The sequence below is a fragment of the Pristiophorus japonicus genome, chromosome 8 (genome assembly GCF_044704955.1).
Source record: "Pristiophorus japonicus isolate sPriJap1 chromosome 8, sPriJap1.hap1, whole genome shotgun sequence".
Classification (NCBI taxonomy): Eukaryota; Metazoa; Chordata; class Chondrichthyes; family Pristiophoridae; genus Pristiophorus; species Pristiophorus japonicus.
This window is the reverse complement of record NC_091984.1, coordinates 133,104,442-133,128,020: the sequence shown is the minus strand read 5'-3', so window position 1 is coordinate 133,128,020 and position 23,579 is coordinate 133,104,442. Positions and strand designations below refer to the sequence as shown.

General features: G+C 46.8%; 1 protein-coding gene across 3 annotated transcripts in view; it reads left to right on the top strand.

Annotated features, from left to right (window-relative positions):
* Positions 1 to 23,579, top strand: part of LOC139268178 (torsin-1A-interacting protein 2-like) — an 87,332-nt gene that overhangs the window by 17,293 nt on the left and 46,460 nt on the right. For all 3 annotated transcript variants that reach the window (XM_070886232.1, XM_070886231.1, XM_070886230.1), the window contains exons 4-6: positions 9,211 to 9,264; positions 14,656 to 14,760; positions 16,415 to 16,504. In XM_070886232.1, the coding sequence (XP_070742333.1) occupies positions 9,211 to 9,264; positions 14,656 to 14,760; positions 16,415 to 16,504 (249 nt within the window). The remainder of the gene's footprint in view (positions 1 to 9,210; positions 9,265 to 14,655; positions 14,761 to 16,414; positions 16,505 to 23,579) is intronic.

The window sequence follows — 23,579 nt, the reverse complement described above, 5'->3', positions numbered from 1 at the left end:
AGTCCGTCGCAGGGCGGTTCTCCTCACCGTCTCTAGACAGAAAGTTTACGGCATCATGAAGAACCTTCTCTCGCCTTTACGTCCAACTGCCAAGTCTTACGAGGAATTATGTGATTTGGTGCGTGACCATCTAAAACCGAAGGGACGGATCATCATCTCACGCTATCGCTTTTATACGCATGTCCGTGCTGAGGGCCAGGACGTGTCGGGATTCGTCGGCGACCTACGACGTCTTGCTGAGCTGTGTAAGTTCAGGAATACGCTGGAAGACATGTTGAGAGACTTTATCGTGATAGGCATCAACCATGATGTGATTCTTGGCCGAAGAGAAACTGGACTTGAAAAAGGCCATCACGATTGCCCAGGCATGCATGGTGACTGATGAGAACTTGAGGCAGATATCAACAAAAGGTCGGAGCTCCACGGCAGGCTTGTCAGGTACTTTAAACAAGATTGTGTCGTCTTCTGGCAAAGCTGCTCATGGCAGGGCCAAGTCAACTGTTTACGTGAAATCTGTAGCTGAGTTCACCCTTTTGGCGTTGTAGGGGTAATCATCGGCCTCATCGGTGTCGGTTTAAACAATATGCCTATAATGGCTGTGATTGGCAGTGCAGTAGTCAAGGTGTCATATGATGGCGTGATCCAGGATCTACCATTATGGATCGTCCCAGGTAATGGTCCAACACTGTTCAGTCGGAATTGGCCTCGAGAACATCAAGCTGAACTGGAATGATGTCAAAGCGTTGTCCTCGGTGGATGACACTTCATGTGCTCAAGTGTTGAAGAAGTTTCCTTCTTTGTTTGAGCCTGGCATTGGTAATTTTACTGGAGCCAAGGTACAGATTCACCTGGATTCTGATGCAAGGCCTGTCTATCACAAAGCTCGGTCAGTCCCTTATATGATAAGGGAGAAGATTGAGATTGAGTTGACAGACTCCAACGTGAAGGGGTCATAATCATCTGTCGAGTTCAATAAATGGGCCAGCCCTATTGTTCCTGTGTTGAAGAGTGATGGCACTGTCAGGATTTGCGGAGACTACAAGGTTACGATTAATCGATTCTCGAAACAGGTTCAGTACCCGTTACTGAAGGCTGATGATCTATTCTCCATGCTAGCTGGTGGAAAGTCGTTCACTAAGCTAGATCTAACGTCGGCCTACCTGACACAAGAGCTCGTCGATAATTCAAAAAAATTGACCTGCATCAACACCCATAAAGGACTGTTTGTCTACAACAGGTGTCCTTTTTGGATTTGTTCGGCTGCAGCCATATTTCAGAAGAATATGGTGAGTCCATTCCTAGTACTGTCATGTTTCAAGATGACATTTTGGTAACAGGTCGCAACACCGCTGAACATCTGAACAATCTTGAGGAAGTTCTACATCATCTAGACAAAGTGGGACTCAGGCTGAAACGTTCGAAGTGTGCCTTCATGGCACCTGAAGTCGAATTCCTCGGGAGGAAGATTTCTGTTGATGGAATCAGGCCTACTGATTCAAAAACCAAGGCTATCACAAATGTACCAAACCTCAGAATGTGACATAGCTGCGTTCGTTCCTTGGGCTACTCAACTACTTTGGTAATTTCTTACCCAGATTCTTTATTAGAGCCACTGCATTTGCTACTCAGAAAAGGTAACAATTAGGTCTGGGGTATGTCTCAAGATGGAGCCTTTGAGAAAGTTAAGAGTCTGCTCTGTTCAAACAAGTTGCTATTTCATTATGATCCGTGTAAGCGCCTGTGATGCTTCATCATATGGTGTTGGCTGTATACAAGCCAATGAGTCGGGTAAGTTACACCCCGTTCTGTATGCTTCGAGAAGTTTAGCAAAAGCGGAAAGAGCTTACAGCATGGTCGACAAAGAAGCTTCGGCCTGTGTGTATGGTGTAACAAAGATGCATCAGTACCTATTCGGTCTCCGTTTTGAACTCAAAACGGATCACAAGCCACTCATTTCATTGTTTTCTGAAAACAAAGGTATTAATACCAATGCATCGTCCCGTATTCAGAGATGGGCGCTGACATTGTCTGGCTATAATTACATTATTCGTCATAGACTCGGTACTGAGAATTGCGCCGATGCACTGAGTCATTTGCCTTTGCCTACACCTAATGTGAAAATGCTTCAACCCGCAGATCTAATGTTGGTAATGGATGCTTTTGAGAGTGATGAAACTCCTGTCACTGCTCAACAAGTTAGGATCTGGACCAGCCATGACCTTATTTTGTCGGTTGTGAAACGTTGTGTCCTCAGTGATGATTGTTCTGATATACCTATGGAGATGTGTGAAGAGACCAAACCTTACACCCGTCGCAAGGATGAGCTGTCCATTCAGTCAGATTGTTTACTGTGGGGTAATCGTGTCATCATGCCTAAGAAAAGTAGAGAAAGATTGGTATGTGAGCTATATAGCACACATCCCGATATTGTTATAATGAAAGTCATTGCTAGGTCTCATATATGGTGGCCTGGAATTGACTCTGATTTGGAATCATGCATGCATCAGTGCAATACTTGCATGCAGCTAAGTAAAGTACCAGCGGAATCTCCGTTGAGTCTTAGGTAGTGGCCATCTAAACCATGGTTGAGGATCCACATCAATTTTGCGGGTCCATTCCTTGGAAAGATGTTTTTTGTTGTGGTGGATGCATATTCAAAGTGGATAGATTGTATTATTATGTCATCCAGTACATCTACAGCCACTATTGAGAGCCTTCGTGTCATGTTTGCTACTCATGGTTTACCTGACATTGTTGTGAGCGACAACGGATCTTGTTTCACAAGTCTTGAGTTTCAGGAGTTCATGAAACTCAATGTTATTAGACATGTGAGGTCAGCCCCATTCAAACCTGCTTCTAATGGTCAAGCAGAGCATGCTGTTCAAACTATCAAACAAAGTATGAAACGTGTAACTCAGGGTTCATTTCAAACTCGTTTGTCTTGTATATTGCTCAGTAATAGGACAAGACCTCATACTGTTACTGGTGTTTCCCTTGCTGAACTACTGATGAAGAGAAATCTCAAGACTAAGCTTTCACTTGTTTATCCTGATTTGAATGATCATGTTGAAAACAGACGTCAAAGTCAGCAATTGAAACATAGAAACATAGAAAATAGGTGCAGGAGTAGGCCATTCGGCCCTTCGAGCCTGCACCGCCATTCAATAAGATCATGGCTGATCATTCCTTCAGTACCCCTTTCCTACTTTCTCTCAATACCCCTTGATCCCCTTAACCGTAAGGGCCATATCTAACTCCCTCTTGAATATACCCAATGAACATGATCATACTGCTGTGTCACGAGATATCTCTGTCTATGATCCAGTGTTTGTACTGAACTATGGTTGAGGTCCAAAATGGATCGCTGGTACTGTTACAGCTAAGGAGGGTAACAGTGTTCATTGTTATGCTCAAGGATGGCCAAACATGCAGAAAACATGTTGACCAGGTAAAACTGCGGCACACAGATGAACTGGAACCGTTTGAGGAAGATCCAGTCAGTGACCCACCAAATCGTTCATTCACCAGAGGCCTCTGTTGTCACCCGGACCTTCAGTCTTTGATGTTGTTATTACCACTCCCACCAGAACTGTTACTTAACCTCCAGTCACAGCTGACTTAGAACATTCACCTAGAACTAATATTGAACTGAGACAATCAACTCGTGAGCGGAAAGCCCCAGATCGTTTTGTATTGTAAAGCGACTGACACTAAGATCTTGAAAGGGGGAAGTTGTAATATATTTATGCTTGGGGTCACCAGACACCAGAGGGCGCCACTGTCGGATGTCATTGCAGGCAATACAGGAAGTCGGATCCTGTACTTATCCGAAGTGGGAATAAAAGAGATTGGGTATACACCCGACGGCAGTTGATAATAACAGGACTCTTGTGTTATTATAAGGCCCCAGCACTGATCCCTGTGGCACCCCATTAGTCACTGTTTGCCAACCTGAAAATGACCCATTTATCCTGACTCTCTGTTTTCTGTTAGTTAGCCAACATATTACCCCAACCCCGTGAGCTTTATCTTGTGCAGTAACCTTTTATGTGGCACCTTATCGAATGCTTTCTGGAAATCCAAATATATGACAGCTACTGGTTCCCCTTTATCCACTCTGCTTGTTACATCCTCAAAGAACTCCAGCAGATTTGTCAAATGTGATTTCCATTTCATAAAACTATGCTGACTCTGCTTGACTGCATTATGATTTTCTAAATATCCTGCTACTACTTCCTTAATGATGGATTCCAGCATTTTCCCAATGACAGGCTAACTGGTCTATAGTTTGCTGCTTTTTGTCTCCCTCCTTTCTTAACTAGGGGCGTTACATTTACGGTTTTCCAGTCTGCTGGGACCTCTCCAGAATCCAGGGAATTTTGGTAGATTACAACCAATGCATCCACTGTATCTACAGCCACTTCTTTTAAGATCCTAGGATGCAGGCCATCAGGTTCAGGGAACTTGTCCACCTTTAGTCCCATTAGTTTGCCTAGTAGTTCATCTCGAGTGATAGTGATTGTATCCCTTCCCAATAACTCCTTGATTATCATTTATTGGAATGTTTTTAGTGTCTTTTACCGTGAAGACCGATACAATATATTTGTTCAAAGTCTCTGCCATTTCTCTGTTTCCCATTATTAATTCCCAGTCTCATCCTCTAAGGGACCAACGTTTACTTTAGCTACTGGCTTCCTTTTTATATACCTGTAGAAGCTCTTGCTGTCTGTTTTTATATTTCTTGCTAGTTTACTCTCATATGCTGGGGCAGAAATTCCAGCCTCCCGGGTCCGTACGGAGTGTCTGTGGACCCGGGAAGGCATCGCAAAAGCTGGTTTTCAGCGCACAATGCACATGCGCTGAAATCCGGCTTTTCCCGATCTGTGAAGCTGACGGATCTTCTGTATCTCGGGAGTGAGGATATTTGCAAGGGCAAGATTGCGAAATTTACCCATATCTTGTCCAGCAAATGTCCTCAAAGCTCTTGCGCCTGATAAAAGCAGGCACATAGCCTACTTTTACAGACATAAGAGTTTTAAAATACATAAAAACATTTTAAAATAAAATGATAAAAACACATTTTATTGTTAAAAACCCTCCCCACTATAATAAGTTTATTTTAAACCATAATTAAAAAAACTTTTTAAAAAATCAGAAAAATATATTTTTTAACTATATAAATAACTTTAATTTAAATTAATAAAAATATGTGCTGTATTTTTTCTATTTATTATTATTGGTTTTGTGTGTTTTGGGGGCTGTTTCTCATTCATAATAATGGGAATTCCAACTTGCGGAAACATAGAAACATAGAAACATAGAAAATAGGTGCAGGAGTAGGCCATTCGGCCCTTCTAGCCTGCACCGCCATTCAATGAGTTCATGGCTGAACATGCAACTTCACTACCCCATTCCTGCTTTCTCACCATACCCCTTGATTCCCCTAGTAGTAAGGACTTCATCTAACTCCTTTTTGAATATATTTAGTGAATTGGCCTCAACAACTTTCTGTGGTAGAGAATTCCACAGGTTCACCACTCTCTGGGTGAAGAAATTCCTCCTCATCTCAGTCCTAAATGGCTTCCCCCTTATCCTTAGACTGTGTCCCCTGGTTCTGGACTTCCCCAACATTGGGAACATTCTTCCTGCATCTAACCTGTCTAACCCCGTCAGAATTTTAAACGTTTCTATGAGGTCCCCTCTCATTCTTCTGAACTCCAGTGAATACAAGCCCAGTTGATCCAGTCTTTCTTGATAGGTCAGTCCCGCCATCCCAGGAATCAGTCTGGTGAACCTTCGCTGCACTCCCTCAATAGCAAGAATGTCCTTCCTCAGGTTAGGAGACCAAAACTGTACACAATACTCCAGGTGTGGCCTCACCAAGGCCCTGTACAATTGTAGCAACACCTCCCTGCCCTTGTACTCAAACCCCCTCGCTATGAAGGCCAACATGCCATTTGCTTTCTTAACCGCCTGCTGTACCTGCATGCCAACCTTCAATGACTGATGTACCATGACACCCAGGTCTCGTTGCACCTCCCCTTTTCCTAATCTGTCACCATTCAGATAATAGTCTGTCTCTCTGTTTTTACCACCAAAGTGGATAACCTCACATTTATCCACATTATACTTCATCTGCCATGCATTTGCCCACTCACCTAACCTATCCAAGTCGCTCTGCAGCCTCATAGAATCCTCCTTGCAGCTCACACTGCCACCCAACTTAGTGTCATCCGCAAATTTGGAGATACTACATTTAATCCCCTTGTCTAAATCATTAATGTACAGTGTAAACAGCTGGGGCCCCAGCACAGAACCTTGCGGTACCCCACTAGTCACTGCCTGCCATTCTGAAAAGTCCCCATTTACTCCTACTCTTTGCTTCCTGTCTGACAACCAGTTCTCAATCCATGTCAGCACACTACCCCCAATCCCATGTGCTTTAACTTTGCACATTAATCTCTTGTGTGGGACCTTGTCGAAAGCCTTCTGAAAGTCCAAATATACCACATCGACTGGTTCTCCCTTGTCCACTCTACTGGAAACATCCTCAAAAAATTCCAGAAGATTTGTCAAGCATGATTTCCCTTTCACAAATCCATGCTGACTTGGACCTATCATATTACCTCTTTCCAAATGCACGGCGATGACATCCTTAATAATTGATTCCATCATTTTACCCACTACCGATGTCAGGCTGACCGGTCTGTAATTCCCTGTTTTCTCTCTCCCTCCTTTTTTAAAAAGTGGGGTTACATTGGCTACCCTCCACTCCATAGGAACTGATCCAGAGTCAATGGAATGTTGGAAAATGACTGTCAATGCATCCACTATTTCCAAGGCCACCTCCTTAAGTACTCTGGGATGCAGTCCATCAGGCCCTGGGGATTTATCGGCCTTCAATCCCATCAATTTCCCCAACACAATTTCCCGACTAATAAGGATTTCCCTCAGTTCCTCCTCCTTACTAGACCCTCCGACCCCTTTTATATCCGGAAGGTTGTTTGTGTCCTCCTCAGTGAATACCGAACCAAAGTACTTGTTCAATTGGTCCGCCATTTCTTTGTTCCCCGTTATGACTTCCCCTGATTCTGACTGCAGGGGACCTACGTTTGTCTTTACTAACCTTTTTCTCTTTACATATCTATAGAAACTTTTGCAATCCGTCTTAATGTTCCCTGCAAGCTTCTTCTCGTACTCCATTTTCCCTGCCCTAATCAAACCCTTTGTCCTCCTCTGCTGAGTTCTAAATTTCTCCCAGTCCCCGGGTTCTCTGCTATTTCTGGCCAATTTGTATGCCACTTCCTTGGCTTTAATGCTATCCCTGATTTCCCTTGATAGCCACGGTTGAGCCACCTTCCCTTTTTTATTTTTACGACAGACAGGAATGTACAATTGTTGTAGTTCATCCATGCGGTCTCTAAATGTCTGCCATTGCCCATCCACAGTCAACCCCTTCAGTATCATTCGCAAATCTATCCTAGCCAATTCACGCCTCATACCTTCAAAGTTACCCTTCTTTAAGTTCTGGACCATGGTCTCTGAATTAACTGTTTCATTCTCCATCCTAATGCAGAGTTCCACCATATTATGGTCACTCTTCCCCAAGGGGCCTCGCAGAACGAGATTGCTAATTAATCCTCTCTCATTACACAACACCCAGTCTAAGATGGCCTCCCCCCTAGTTGGTTCCTCGACATATTGGTCTAAAAAACCATCCCTTATGCACTCCAGGAAATCCTCCTCTACCGTATTGCTTCCAGTTTGGTTAACCCAATCTATGTGCATATTAAAGTCACCCATTATAACTGCTGCACCTTTATTGCACGCACCCCTAATTTCATGTTTGATGCCCTCCCCAACATCACTACTACTGTTTGGAGGTCTGCACACAACTCCCACTAACGTTTTTTGTCCTTTGGTATTCTGCAGCTCTACCCATATAGATTCCACATCATCCAAGCTAATGTCCTTCCGAACTATTGTCTTAATTTGCTCCTTAACCAGCAATGCTACCCCACCTCCTTTTCCTTTTATTCTATCTTTCCTGAATGTTGAATACCCCTGGATGTTGAGTTCCCAGCCCTGATCATCCTGGAGCCACGTCTCCGTAATCCCAATCACATCATATTTGTTAACATCTATTTGCACAGTTAATTCATCCACTTTATTGCGGATACTCCTTGCATTAAGACACAAAGCCTTCAGGCTTGTTCTTTTAACACCCTTTGTCCTTTTAGAATTTTGCTGTACAGTGGCCCTTTTTGTTCTTTGCCTTGGGTTTCTCTGCCCTCCACTTTTCCTCATCTCCTTTCTGTCTTTTGCTTTTGCCTCCTTTTTGTTTCCCTCTGTCTCCCTGCATTGGTTCCCATCCCCCTGCCATATCAGTTTAAATCCTCCCCAACAGCACTAGCAAACACTCCCCCTAGGACATTGGTTCCGGTCCTGCCCAGGTGCAGACCGTCCGGTTTGTACTGGTCCCACCTCCCCCAGAACCGGTTCCAATGCCCCAGGAATTTGAATCCCTCCCTGTTGCACCACTGCTCAAGCCACGTATTCATCTGCGCTATTCCCATTATTATGAATGAGAACATACTTTACCTGATTGGCTGTCCAGAGCCATGTGATTCCAGCTCTAGCCCTGCACACGTCCCAACCTGCACGCGCTGCGACGTGCAGTCAGAGGAGGCCTCAGGACCGGGAACTCGCGTGCATGCAACAGGATAAGGTAAGTGCGCATTTTTAGAAGCTTTTTACCTGATCGCCCGCGGGAAGCGGCCGACTGGGATTTCTGGGCCGCTATCTTCTCTGTCTTTATCAGTTTTTTAGTCGTCCTTTGCTGGTTTCTAAAAATTCCCCAATTCTCTGGCCTTCCACTGTTCTTCGCAACATTGTATGCCTTTGTTTTCAATTTGATACCATCCTTTACTTCCTTAGTTGGTTTATTAACAAAGGTTTAACAATCACACTACACATTACCAGTTCATCCGCTAGGCTCACAACTGCATACCTCATCGTAGATAACCTAGACCCAACTGACTGGGGTTTTTATTGAGTCTTGTGAACATCACGTGTCACGTGACTGGTTAAGCCACTCACAATGCAACAGCTCTACAAACCTGTGAGCATGCTCACAGGTGAATATATTACACCTTTACAATGGCAGCAGTCGGTATCGTTCTAGTTGTAACGCTTGTTGTTCCCTTTCAGATACGATGTCAGATTATGGACCTGGTTCAGACCGTCCGAAGAAATCTCCAAAAGGTACCTTTTTTCCAATCACTGATGAGTTCATTTCAGCTTCTGCAGCTTTGTTTATGCCACACACAAGCTAAGTTGCCAGATTGCCAGCTCCCAGGCTAAAAAAACTAAAACTCCGCTGGTGGCATCTCGTGCAATGACGTCACCCTCACTTGCTCTCGTTGAATGAAATGCGCCGCACTAAACCAACTGCACAGCTCAAATTATGTAAAATAGTCAGTACTGTGAATTTGTCAAATTCAGCCTCAGAGAAACGGTTGCAGCAACCCCTACCCCCCACCACATGATCTTGCATCGCCCGTTCAGTGGGTCACATTTTGTAAGGGGCCCAAAGTCAATTGCTGGGTTGGCCTGTGTAATGTATTTGCTTCATGGGTTCTTTACTTAAGAATTCATAGCAACACATTGCTATTAAGAACTAGTTGCTTTATTTGCAAAAGGTTTAACAATCACATTACACATTACCAGTTCATCCACCAGGCTCACAACCACCTGCCTCTTCGTGGATTCCTCGAACCCAACTGGCTGGGGTTTTATTGAGTCTTGTGAACATCATGTGACTGGCTAAGCCAATCACGACTCAACAGCTCTACTAACCTGTGAGCATTCTCACAGGTGCATACATTGCAACCTGGTGTGGAGAGTTTTCAGAGTCAGAGTGAAGTTGGGAGGCTGCTCAATGTGGAGGCTACATTCCCCCCCCAGCAGACAGGAATTTTGTGGGAGTCTTTAACCGATCAATCTGCTAGTGAGCCACGCATGACTCCAGGTTCATAACCGCCTGCCACAACATGGTGCCACGCAGCCCTCTATAGAGCCTGGCCTAACCTGGCAGACTGGCCAGTCCTCGTAGCTACTTCATTCTCCTGCTTCTCCGTTTAATCAGCCCCAAATCAGGGAAGCAGCTACTGTGCTGCTCCTCCGCCCGGCCACAGAGCTAGTTGCGTGCCTCCTCACTGAGTATCTTGGTATCTTGGTCCTATGACACTTCAATGATTGCCACCCATCTTCGGATAGGCAAGGGCCAAAATTCTGCGAGAATCACAGTCAAGCCTTTTGTAATTTATTTACTTCATGGTTTCATTACTTAAGAATTCATAGGGTTGCTATTAAGAACTAGTTGGTTTATTAACAAAGGTTTAACAATCACACTACATATTATCAGTTTATCCACAAGACTCACAACTGCATACTTCATCATGTGTAACGTATGCATCTGTGAATATGCTCACAGGTTTGTAGAGCGGTTGTGGTATGGCGGCTGACCTTCGGGAGCCGCTGCTCAGGAATCCGTATCTCCACGAACGCGGTTTTAGGTGGCAAGCGGAAGAGAGGGTTGTGGCTGGCGAGGTGACCAGGGTCAGGAACCTGCTCCACGGCAGAGGAGCGGGCTAGATGGCGCCAAACGTGCTGGCACGGCGCCTAAACTGGGCCGAGGTCCGGCGCGCGGCCAATGCCATCGAGTCGCTAAAAACAGCACTGGGCCCTGACTCCGTTAGGTGTGTCAAGGGGGCTCAAGCACGTAGGGAGATCCCATCCGAACTGATCCTCGTCTGGACGGAATTCCTCATCGGCGCCAAGCCCTGAAACCTCCCTCGGGAGCCGGCGCCTCACAACTTGAGCCCCTCCGTGCCTTTCAGTTCTGCACGGAGGGGTTTCCTGTACGGGCTGCTCCTGCACACTCTCCACCTTGCCATCCTCATCTGCTGTCCGGACACGCCATGACGCACCATCTTACTGTCCGGAGGAGGCGGGGTCCCCAATGGAGCGCACTCTACGCGGGAGTCCTCCCACTATTTATTGGGGACGTCGTCTGGAGGGTGGTGCATGGAGCAGTCCCGTGCAATAAATTTTTAAGTCGTTTCGTGGGCTTCCAGGCCGCCTGTAATTTCTGCGGTCTGGAGGAGTCCGTGTTCCATGTTTTTATGGAGTGTGCGAGGTTGCAACCCTTATTCCATTATTTGAAGGGGCTGCTCCTCAAATTTCTTTAGTCCCACACTCCTGATCTTTGGGCACCCTGTGCGGAGGGGAGCGGGTAGGTCCGAGGGCCTCCTTGTAGGATTGCTCCTGGGCACGGCCAAGGATGCCATCAGCCGGTCCATGCAACGGGCGATTGAGGGGGTCGTTCAGCCTGACTGCCTGCCTCTCTTCCGCAGTTACATCCGAGCCAGGGTGTCCCTGGAGATGGTGCATGCGGTGTCCACCGATACGCTCGCGGCCTTCTGCGAGAGGTGGGCGCTGGAGGGACTGGAGTGCATCATCACCCCCGGCAACCACATTTTAATTTGATGTTTGTCTAAAGTTTAATTTGTTAAATTGCCGGTTTTAGTGCCCCCCACCCCCCCAACCCCCTTTTAGCCAGGGGCCATTTGTAAAATTTGAGTTTTTTAGTGCCCCCCCAACAAAAAGGGATACTTGTTTGAAAATGTTTGGAGTGTCCCCTGTCCCCCCCCCCCTCCCCCCTTTAAGGGGAGCACTTGATTTAATTGATTTATTTGTCTTCAACTAAAATAGTTGTAGAGCGGTTGGTGTGGCGGCTATCCTTTGGGAGCCGCTGCTCAGGAATCCATATCTCCACGAACGCGGTTTTAGGTGGCAGGCAGATGAGAACGCTGTGTTTGGCAAGGTGACCAGGATCAGGGACCTGCTCGATGGCGGAGGAGCGGGCTGGATGGCACCAGATGAGCTGGCACGGCGCCTATCCTGGTCCGGCGTGCGGCCAATACCATCGAGTCGCTAAAAACATCACTGGGCCCTGATTCCGTTGGGTGTGTCGAGGAGGCTCAAGCACGTGGGACGATCCCGTCCGAACTGACCCCCGTCCGGACGGAATTCCTCATCGGCACCAAGCCCCGAAACCTCCCTCAGGATCCGGCCCCTCACAACTTGAGCCTTCTTGGGGAAATCCCCTCCGTGCCTTTCAGTTCTGCGTGAAGGGGTTTCCTGTACGGGCTGTTGTGCACATTCTCCACCTTGCCATCCTCGTCTGCCATCCGGACACGCCATGGCGCACCATCTTGCCGTCCGGAGGAAGTGGGGGTCCCCAATGGAGTGCACTCTACGTGGGAGTCCTCTCTCTATTTATTGGGGACTTGGCTGGGAGGGTGGTGCAGGGAGCAGTCCCGTGCAACAAGTTTTTAAGTTGGTTCACGGGCTCCCAGACCGCCTGCAATTTCTGCGGTCTGGAAAAGTCCGTGTTCCATGTTTTTATCGAATGTGCGAGGTTACAGCCCCTGTTCCAATATTTGAAGGGGCTGCTCCTCAAATTCTGGTTGCACTTCAGTCCCACACTCCTGATCTTTGAGCACCCTGTGCGGAGGGGAGCGGGCAGGTCGGAAGACCTCCTCATAGGACTGCTCCTAGTCAAGGCCAAGGCGGCCATCAGCCGGTCCAGGCAGCGGGCAGTCGAGGGGGTCGTTCAGCCCGACTGCCCGCCTCTCTTCCGCGGTTGCATCCGAGACAGGGTATCCCTGGAGAAGGAGCACATGGTGTCCACCGGTACGCTCACGGCCTTCCGTGAAAGGTGGGCACCGGAGGGACTAGAGTGCATCATCACCCCCGGCAACCAAATTTTAATTTGATGTTTTTTTTGTCTAAAGTTTAATTTGTTTATTGTGCCGGTTTTAGTGCGGCCCCCCCCCCCTTTTTAGCCAAGGAGCACTTATAAAATTTGTGTTTTTAGTGCCCTCAAAAAAAAGGGGGAGTGTCCCCCCACAGAGGGCACTTGATTTAATGATTGTTGACAACAAAATAGTTGTAGAGCGGTTGTGCTATAGCGGCTGTCCTTCGGGAGCCGCTGCTCAGGAATCCATATCTCCACGAAGAGGTTTTAGGTGGCAGGCGGATGAGAGGACTGTGTCTGGCGAGGTGACCAGGGTCAGGGACCTGCTCGATGGCAGAGGAGCGGGCTGGATGGTGCCAGAGGAGCTGGCACGGCGCCTATGCTGGGCCGACGTCCGGCGCGTGGCCAATGCCATCGAGTCGCTAAAAACAACATTGGGCCCTGACTCCGTTAGGTGTGTCGAGGAGGCTCAAGCACGTGGGGAGATCCCATCTGAAATGACCCCCGTCCGGACGGAATTCCTCGTCGGCCCCAAGCCCCGAAACCTTCCTCAGGATCCGGCACCTCACAACTTGAGCCTCCTCCGGGAAATCCTCTCTGTGCCTTTCAATTCTGCAAGGAGAGGATTCCTGTATGGGCTGCTTTTGTACATTCTCCACGTTACCACCCTCGTCTGCTGTCTGGACACACCATGGCACACCATCTTGCCGTCCGGAGGATGTGGGGGTCCCCAATGGATGCTCTCTACGCGGGAGTTCTTCCTTTATTTATTAGAGGCTTGGTCTGGAATGTGTTGCATGGTGCAGTCCCAGGCAATCGGTTTTTAAGTCGGTTCACGGACTCCCAAGCCACCTGTAATTTCTGCGGCCTGGAAGAGTCCGTGTTCCATGTTTATGTGGAGTGTGTGAGGTTGCAGCCCCTGTTCCAATATTTGAAGGGGCTGCTCCTCAAATTGTGGTTGCACTTCAGTCCCACACTCCTGATCTTTGGGCATCCTGTGCGGAGGGGAGCGGGCAGGTCGGAAGGCCTCCTCGTTGGACTGCTCCTGGGCATGGCCAAGGTGGCCATTAACTGGTCCAGGCAGTGGGTGGTCGAGGGGGTCATTCAGCCCGACTGCCTGCCTCTCTTCCATGGTTATGTTCGAGCCAGGATATCCCTGGAGATGGAGCACGCGGCCTTCCGCAAGAGGTGGGCGCCAGAAGGACTGGAATGCATCATCACCCCCGGAAAGCAAACTTTAAATTGAACCATTAACGTAAACAGTTAATTTGTTTACTTTGTCGGTTTTAGTGCCCCTCTAATGGGGGGGCACTTGATTTATTGTCTTACAAAAATAGTTGTAGAGCAGTTGGAATTTGTGGTTTTTGGTGCCCTCAAAAACAAACGGGAGCACTTGATTGAAAGTTACTTTTAAAGTAGTTGTAGAGCTGTTGAGTTGGGAGTGGCTTAGCCAGTCACATGATGTTCACAAGACTCAGTTGGGTTTGGGGCTTCTACGATGAGGCAGGTGGTTGTGAGCCTGGTGGATGAACTGGTAATGTGCAGTGTGATTGTTAAACCCTTTGCTAATAAACCAACTACTTCTTAATAGCAATGTGTTGCTATGAATTCTTAAGCAAAGATCCCATGAAGCAAACACATTATATCGTGGCTGACCTAGACCCAACTGACTGGGGTTTTGTTGAGTCTTGTGAACATCACGTGACTGGCTCAGCCACTCACAATGCAACAGCTCTACAAACCTGTGAGCATGCTCACAGTTGCATACATTACACCTTTACAATGGCAGTAGTTCATATTGCTCCAGTTGTGATGCTTGCTGTTCCTTTCAGATAGGAAGTCATCCTCGTACGAGGGACCGCCTATGATGATGATGACTACATCAGATTATGGACTGGGTTCAGAAGCGTCAGACCGTCCGAAGAAATCTACAAAAGGTACATCCTTTCCAATTGCTGATGAGTTCATTTCTAACTTCTGCGGGTCTGTTTATGCCACACAAGCAAAGTGAGCAGATAACCAGCTCCCAAGTACTTGTCCCTTGCTGACCTGTCGCAGTCATAAGGATGTGTTCGATTCGCCCTGGGTGACTATTTCCCACACTTTTCTCACCACCTCGCGCCACAACGAACAGCTCAGCAGCTCCTTACAGTCCAGATCAGACTCTCACCATCAGCTGAGCACAGCGATAAGCCCACGGCCTACCGCATTGTGGCACAGAGCATTGCAGCGGCTTCACCTCACCAATCCAACCTTACGTTTTTTAAAAGCACGTGTCGGTTTTCTGACCAAAATCTTATTCTCAGCCGAAGCCCCTGCCAACAGTAAATGCTGTCCTGAGATTAGAGACCTTTGGATTAAAAACAGTAACTGGGCTACCAAACCAAAGATCACAAAAAAAAACCCCACAAATTCTGACTCCCTCATTGAGACATTTGTCTGTACTGGGCCAACAGACTTACTTTATAGGAACAGGAGGAGGCCATTCAGCCCCTTGAGCCTGTTCAATAGATCATGGCTGATCTTCTACCTCAACTCCAGTTTCCTGCACTGTCCCCGTATCTCTTGATTCCCATAATATTCAACAGTATCTTATCAGTTGATCAGTATCTTAGCTCCATCTACCTGCTATGGTTCTGTAACCATTAATACCTTGCCCAACAAAAAATCTATTAATCTTTCCTTCAACACATACTGGCCCCATTATTTACTGGGGCGGGTTTTGTGAGTGGGAGGGAGGGGTTTTGGTTGGGAAACCCGGAAGCAGGGGTGTCCCTGCATGCTGTGCTGTTTAAGCGTCTTTTTTTTCCAGCAGATTCCCCGCCCGGAGACCAGCCTGTTTGGCAGCTGGGATCGCTGCCGGACGGGGAACACTCACAGGCCAGGAGCTGGTAGGGAGCCCGCAGCTGGGTTAGTGGGAATGCGGGTGGAAGTCGCGATCCCGGGGGGAGTGGGGGTGGCTTTGGAGTGGGGGGGTTCCGATTGCGGGCAGGTAAGCTTCTTGGGCTGGGATGAAGCACTCCTGTGGGTTCAAGTCTCACTCCAGAGACTTGAGCACATAAATCTAGGCTGACACTTCCAGTGCATTGCTGAGGGAGTGCTGCAATGTTGGAGGTACCATCTTTTGGATGAGTTAAATCGAGGCCATGTCTGCTTTCTCAGGTGGACGTAAAAGATCCCAAGGCACTATTTCGAAGAAGATTAGAGGAATTATCCCCACTATCCTGGCCAATATTTATCCCCCAATTAACATAACAAAAAAACAGAATATTTTGTCATTATCACACTGCTGTGTGTGGAAGCTTGTGTGCAAATTGGCTGCCGCGATTCCCACATTACAACAGTGACTACACTCCAAAAGTACTTCATTGGCTGTAAAGCGCTTTTTGAGACATCTGGTGGTCGTGAAAGGCGCTATATAAATCCAACTCTTTCTTTCTTGTCGCCTCTGTTTGTCTAGAACCTTCTCCCTTTTTCATTGTGTCTCCTTCCCTCTGCCTGCGATTCATTTCCCGTTGTCTCTATTGTTCTTGGTTGTGCTCCTTTGCTGACAATCACTTTATATCTTATACCTTTCTTTTTTTTTAAAAGGTGGAGCCTCAGCTGGGAGATATCTCCATAAAGAGCCAGATGGACCTGCTGTTGCTGCTGCAGAGAACCAGGAGTCAGGGCCCAGTCCAGGTATTGGCACATCTGGGAGCCCACTGCAACATTGATTTTCTGTTGATTTTGTAAATATGGCGAGTATGAAATCCGCGGGTATCGCAGGTGCAGCAAGCAGTTAGGAAGGCAAATGGTATGCTGGCCTTCATTGCAAGAGGATTTGAGTACAGGAGCAAGGATGTCTTACTACAGTTATACAGAGCCTTGGTGAGACTGCAGTATTGTGTGCAGTTTTGGTCTCCTTACCTAAGAAAGGATATACTTGCCATAGAGGGAGTGCAGCGAAGGTTCACCAGACTGATTCCTGGGATGGCAGGACTGTATGAGGAGAGATTGGGTCGACTAGGCCTGTATTCACTAGAGTAGAAGAATGAGAGGAGATCTCATTGAAACATATAAAATTCTGATTGGGTTGGATAGACTGGATGCGGGGAGGCTGTTTCTCCTGGCTGGGAAGTCTAGAACAAGGGGTCACAGTTTCAGGATACGGGGTAGGAAATTTAGGACCGAGATGAGGAGAAATTTTTTCATTCAGAGGGTGGTGAACCTGTGGAATTCTCTACCACAGAAGGCTGTGGAGGCCAAGTCACTGAATATACTTAAGAGGGAGATAGATAGATTTCTTGAAACAAAAGGCATCAAGGGGTATGGGGAGAAAGTGGGAATATGGTGTTGAGATAGAGGATCAGCCATGATCATATTGAATGGCGGTGCAGACTTGAAGGGCCAAATAGCCTACTACTGCTCCTATTTTCTATGTTTCTATAATTCTAATCGCAGGATAGCGCAGATGAATATGTGGCTTGAGCAGTGGTGCAGCAGGGAGGGATTCAAATTCCTGGGGCATTGGAACCGGTTCTGAGGGAGGTGGGACCGGTACAAACAGGACGGTCTGCACCTGGGCAGGACCGGAATCAATGTCCTCGGGGGAGTGTTTGCTAGTGCTGTTGGGGAGGAGTTAAACTAATATGGCAGGGGAATGGGAACCAATGCAGGGAGACAGAGGTAAACAAAATGGAGAAGAGCAGTGCAAGGAAGGTAGTGCAGGGGTCCCCTGTGGTCATCCCCCTGCAAAACAGATACACTGCTTTGAGTGCTGTTGGGGGGGATGACTCATCAGGGGAGGGCAGCAGCAGCCAAGTTCATGGCACCGTGGCTGGCTCTGCTGCACAGGAGGGCAGGAAAAAGAGTGGGAGCGCGATAGTGATAGGGGATTCAATGGTGAGGGGAATAGATAGGCGTTTCTGCGGCCGCAACCGAGACTCCAGGATGGTATGTTGCCTCCCTGGTGCAAGGGTCAAGGATGTCTCGGAGCGGGTGCAGGACATTCTGAAATGGGAGGGAGAACAGCCAGTTGTCGTGGTGCACATTGGTACCAACGACATAGGTAAAAAAAGGGATGAGGTCCTACGAAACGAATTTAAGGAGCTAGGAGCTAAATTAAAAAGTAGGACCTCAAAAGTAGTAATCTCGGGATTGCTACCAGTGCCACGTGCTAGTCAGAGTAGGAATCGCAGGATAGCGCAGATGAATACATGGCTTGAGCAGTGGTGCAGCAGGGAGGGATTCAAATTCCTGGGGCATTGGAACCGGTTCTGGGGGAGGTGGGACCAGTACACACCGGACAGTCTGCACCTGGGCAGGACCGGAACCAATGTCCTAGGGGGAGTGTTTGCTAGTGCTGTTGGGGAGGAGTTAAACAGGGGGATGAGAACCAATGCAGGGAGACAGAGGGAGACAAAAAGGAGGCAAAAGCAAAAGACAGAAAGGAGATGAGGAGGGGTGGGGGGCAGAGAAACCCGGGGCAAAGAACAAGAGGGGCCACGATACAGCAAAATTCTAAAAGGACAAAGGGTGTTAAAAAAACAAGCCTGAAGGCTTTGTGTCTTAATGCAAGGAGTATCCGAAATAAGGTGGATGAATTAACTGTGCAAATAGATGTTAACAAATATGATGTGATTGGGATTACGGAGACGTGGCTCCAGGATGATCAGGGCTGGGAACTCAACATCCAGGGGTATTCAACATTCAGGAAGGATAGAATAAAAGGAAAAGGAGGTAGGGTAGCATTGCTGGTTAAAGAGGAGATTAATGCAATAGTTAGGAAAGACATTAGCTTGGATGATGTGGAATCTATATGGGTAGAGCTGCAGAACACCAAAGGGCAAAAAACGTTTGTGGGAGTTGTGTACAGACCTCCAAACAGTAGTAGTGATGTTGTGGAGGGCATCATACAGGAAATTAGGGGTGCATGCAATAAAGGTGCAGCAGTTATAATGGGTGACTTTAATATGCACATAGATTGGGCTAGCCAAACTGGAAGCAATACGGTGGAGGAGGATTTCCTGGAGTGCATAAGGGATGGTTTTCTAGACCAATATGTCGAGGAACCAACTAGGGGGGAGGCCATCTTAGACTGGGTGTTGTGTAATGAGAGAGGATTAATTAACAATCTCATTGTGCGAGGCCTGCAGTCAGAATCAGGGGAAGTCATAACGGGGAACAAAGAAATGGCAGACCAACTGAACAAGTACTTTGGTTCAGTATTCACTAAGGAGGACACAAACAACCTTCCGGATATAAAAGGGGTCAGAGGGTCTAGTAAGGAGGAGGAACTGAGGGAAATCTTTATTAGTCGGGAAATTGTGTTGGGGAAATTGATGGGATTGAAGGCCGATAAATCCCCAGGGCCTGATGGACTGCATCCCAGAGTACTTAAGGAGGTGGCCTTGGAAATAGCGGATGCATTGACAGTCATTTTCCAACATTCCATTGACTCTGGATCAGTTCCTATCGAGTGGAGGGTAACCAATGTAACCCCACTTTTTAAAAAAGGAGGGGGAGAGAAAACAGGGAATTATAGACCGGTCAGCCTGACCTCAGTAGTGGGTAAAATGATGGAATCAATTATTAAGGATGTCATAGCAGCGCATTTGGAAAATGGTGACATGATAGGTCCAAGTCAGCATAGATTTGTGAAAGGGAAATCATGCTTGACAAATCTTCTGGAATTTTTTGAGGATGTTTCCAGTAAAGTGGACAAAGGAGAACCAGTTGATGTGGTATATTTGGACTTTCAGAAGGCTTTCGACAAGGTCCCACACAAGAGATTAATGTGCAAAGTTAAAGCACATGGGATTGGGGGTAGTGTGCTGACGTGGATTGAGAACTGGTTGTCAGACAGGAAGCAAAGAGTAGGAGTAAATGGGTACTTTTCAGAATGGCAGGCAGTGACTAGTAGGGTACCGCAAGGTTCTGTGCTGGGGCCCAGCTGTTTACATTGTACATTAATGATTTAGATGAGGGGATTAAATGTAGTAGCTCCAAATTTGCGGATGACACTAAGTTGGGTGGCAGTGTGAACTGCGAGGAGGATGCTATGAGGCTGCAGAGTGACTTGGATAGGTTAGGTGAGTGGGCAAATGCATGGCAGATGAAGTATAATGTGGATAAATGTGAGGTTATCCACTTTGGTGGTAAAAACAGAGAGACAGACTATTATCTGAATGGTGACAGATTAGGAAAAGGGAAGGTGCAACGAGACCTGGGTGTCATGGTACATCAGTCATTGAAGGTTGGCATGCAGGTACAGCAGGCGGTTAAGAAAGCAAATGGCATGTTGGCCTTCATAGCGAGGGGATTTGAGTACAGGGGCAGGGAGGTGTTGCTACAGTTGTACAGGGCCTTGGTGAGGCCACACCTGGAGTATTGTGTACAGTTTTGGTCTCCTAACGTGAGGAAGGACATTCTTGCTATTGAGGGAGTGCAGCGAAGATTCACCAGACTGATTCCCGGGATGGTGGGACTGACCTATCAAGAAAGATTGGATCAACTGGGCTTGTATTCACTGGAGTTCAGAAGAATGAGAGGGGACCTCATAGAAACGTTTAAAATTCTGACGGGTTTAGACAGGTTAGATGCAGGAAGAATGTTCCCAATGTTGGGGAAGTCCAGAACCAGGGGTCACAGTCTAAGGATAAGGGCTAAGCCATTTAGGACCGAGATGAGGAGAAACCTCTTCACCCAGAGAGTGGTGAACCTGTGGAATTCTCTACCACAGAAAGTAGTTGAGGCCAATTCACTGAATATATTCAAAAGGGAGTTAGATGAAGTCCTTACTACTCGGGGGATCAAGGGGTATGGCGAGAAAGCAGGAAGGGGGAACTGAAGTTGCATGTTCAGCCATGAACTCGTTGAATGGCGGTGCAGGTTAGAAGGGCTGAATGGCCTGCTCCTGCACCTAGTTTCTATGTTTCTATACAGGGGTATCTGACAATTCGGAAGGATAGACAAGAAGGGAAAGGAGGTGGGGTAGCTCTGTTAATGAAGAATGATATCAGGGCAGTTGTGAGAGATGATATTGGCTCTAATGAACAAAATGTTGAATCATTGTGGGTGGAGATTAGAGATAGTAAGGGGAAAAAGTCACTGATTTATAGGCCCCCAAATAATAACTTCACGGTGGGGCGGACAATAATCAAGGGAATAATAGAGGCATGTGAAAAAGGAACGGCAGTAATCATGGGGGATTTTAACCTACGTATCGATTGGTCAAATCAAATCGCACGGGGTAGCCTGGAGGAGGAATTCATAGAATGCATACGGGATTGTTTCTTAGAACAGTATGTTACAGAACCTACAAGGGAGCAAGCTATCTTAGATCTGGTCCTGTGTAATGAGACAGGAATAATAAACGATCTCCTAGTTAAAGATCCTCTCGGAATGAGTGATCACAGTATGGTTGAATTTGTAATACAGATTGAGGATGAGGAAGTAGTGTCTCAAACGAGCATACTATGCTTAAACAAAGGGGACTACAGTGGGATGAGGGCAGAGTTAGCTAAAGTAAACTGGGAACACAGACTAAACGGTGGCATAATTGAGGAACAGTGGAGGACTTTTAAGGAGCTCTTTCATAGTGCTCAACAAAAATATATTCCAGTGAAAAAGAAGGGCGGTAAGAGAAGGGATAACCAGCCGTGGATAACCAAGGAAATAAAGGAGAGTATCAAATTAAAAACCAATGCGTATAAGGTGGCCAAGGTTGGTGGGAAACTAGAAGATTGGGAAAATTTTAAATGACAGCAAAGAATGACTAAGAAAGCAATAAAGAAAGGAAAGATAGATTACGAAAGTAAACTTGCACAAAACATAAAAACAGATAGTAAAAGCTTTTACCGATATATAAAACGGAAAAGAGTGACTAAAATAAATGTTGGTCCCTTAGAAGATGAGAAGGGGGATTTAATAATGGGAAATGTGGAAATGGCTGAGACCTTAAACAATTATTTTGCTTCGGTCTTCACAGTGGAAGACACAGAAACCATGCCAAAAATTGCTGGTCACGGGAATGTGGGAAGGGAGGACCTTGAAACAATCACTATCACTAGGGAGGTAGTGCTGGACAGGTTAATGGGACTCAAGGTAGACAAGTCCCCTGGTCCTGATGAAATGCATCCCAGGGTATTAAAAGAGATGGCGGAAGTTATAGCAGATGCATTCGTTATAATCTACCAAAATTCTCTGGACTCTGGGGAGGTACCAGCGGATTGGAAAGCAGCTAATGTAACGCCTGTTTAAGAAGGGGGGCAGACAAAAGGCAGGTAACTATAGGCCGGTTAGTTTAACATCTGTAGTGGGGAAAATGCTTGAAGCTATCATTAAGGAAGAAATAGCGGGACATCTCGATAGGAATAGTGCAATCAAGCAGACGCAACATGGATTCATGAAGGGGAAATCATGTTTAACTAATTTACTGGAATTCTTTGAGGATATAACAAGCATGGTAGATAGAGGTGTACCGATGGATGTGGTGTATTTAGATTTCCAAAAGGCATTCAATAATGTGCCACACAAAAGGTTACTGCAGAAGATAAAGGTATGCGGAGTCAGAGGAAATGTATTAGCATGGATCGAGAATTGGCTGGCTAATAGAAAGCAGAGAGTCGGGATAAATGGGTCCTTTTCGGGTTGGCAATCGGTGGTTAGTGGTGTGTCACAGGGATCGGTGCTGGGACCACAACTGTTTACAATATACATAGATGACCGGGAAGAGGGGACAGAGAGTAGTGTAACAAAATTTGAAGATGACACAAAGATTAGTGGGAAAGCGGGTTGTGTAGAGGACATAGAGAGGCTGCAAAGAGATTTAGATAGGTTAAGCGAATGGGCTAAGGTTTGGCAGATGGAATACAATGTTGGAAAATGTGAGGTCATCCACCTTGGAAAAAAAAACAGTAAAAGGGAATATTATTTGAATGGGGAGAAATTACAACATGCTGCGGTGCAGAGGGACCTGGGGGTCCTCGTGCATGAATCCCAAAAAGTTAGTTTGCAGGTGCAGCAGGTAATCAGGAAGGCGAATGGAATGTTGGCCTTCATTGCGAGAGGGATGGAGTACAAAAGCAGGGAGGTCCTGCTGCAACTGTACAGGGTATTGGTGAGGCCGCACCTGGAGTACTGCGTGCAGTTTTGGTCACCTTACTTAAGGAAGGATATACTAGCCTTGGATGGGGTACAGAGACGATTCACTAGGCTGATTCCGGAGATGAGGGGGTTACCTTATGATGATAGATTGAGTAGACTGGGTCTTTACTCGTTGGAGTTCAGAAGGATGAGGGGTGATCTTATAGAAATATTTAAAATAATGAAAGGGATAGACAAGATAGAGGCAGAGAGGTTGTTTCCACTGGTCGGGGAGACTAGAACTAGGGGGCACAGCCTCAAAATACGGGGGAGCCAATTTAAAACCGAGTCGAGAAGGAATTTCTTCTCCCAGAGGGTTGTGAATCTGTGGAATTCTGTGTCCAGGGAAGCAGTTGAGGCTAGCTCATTGAATGTATTCAAATCACAGATAGATAGATTTTTAACCCCAATAAGGGAATTAAGGGTTATGGGGAGTGGGCGGGTAAGTGGAGCTGAGATCTTTTTGAATGGCGGAGCAGGCTCGAGGGGCTAGATGGCCTACTCCTGTTCCTAATTCTTATGTTCTTATGTTTCTCCGGCTGCCGACCCCCAAATCCCCCATTGCCTGTTCAAAATCTGGCACTGGTGTCTCTAACCCACCAGCTTCCCAAGAAGTGGCCATGATGCC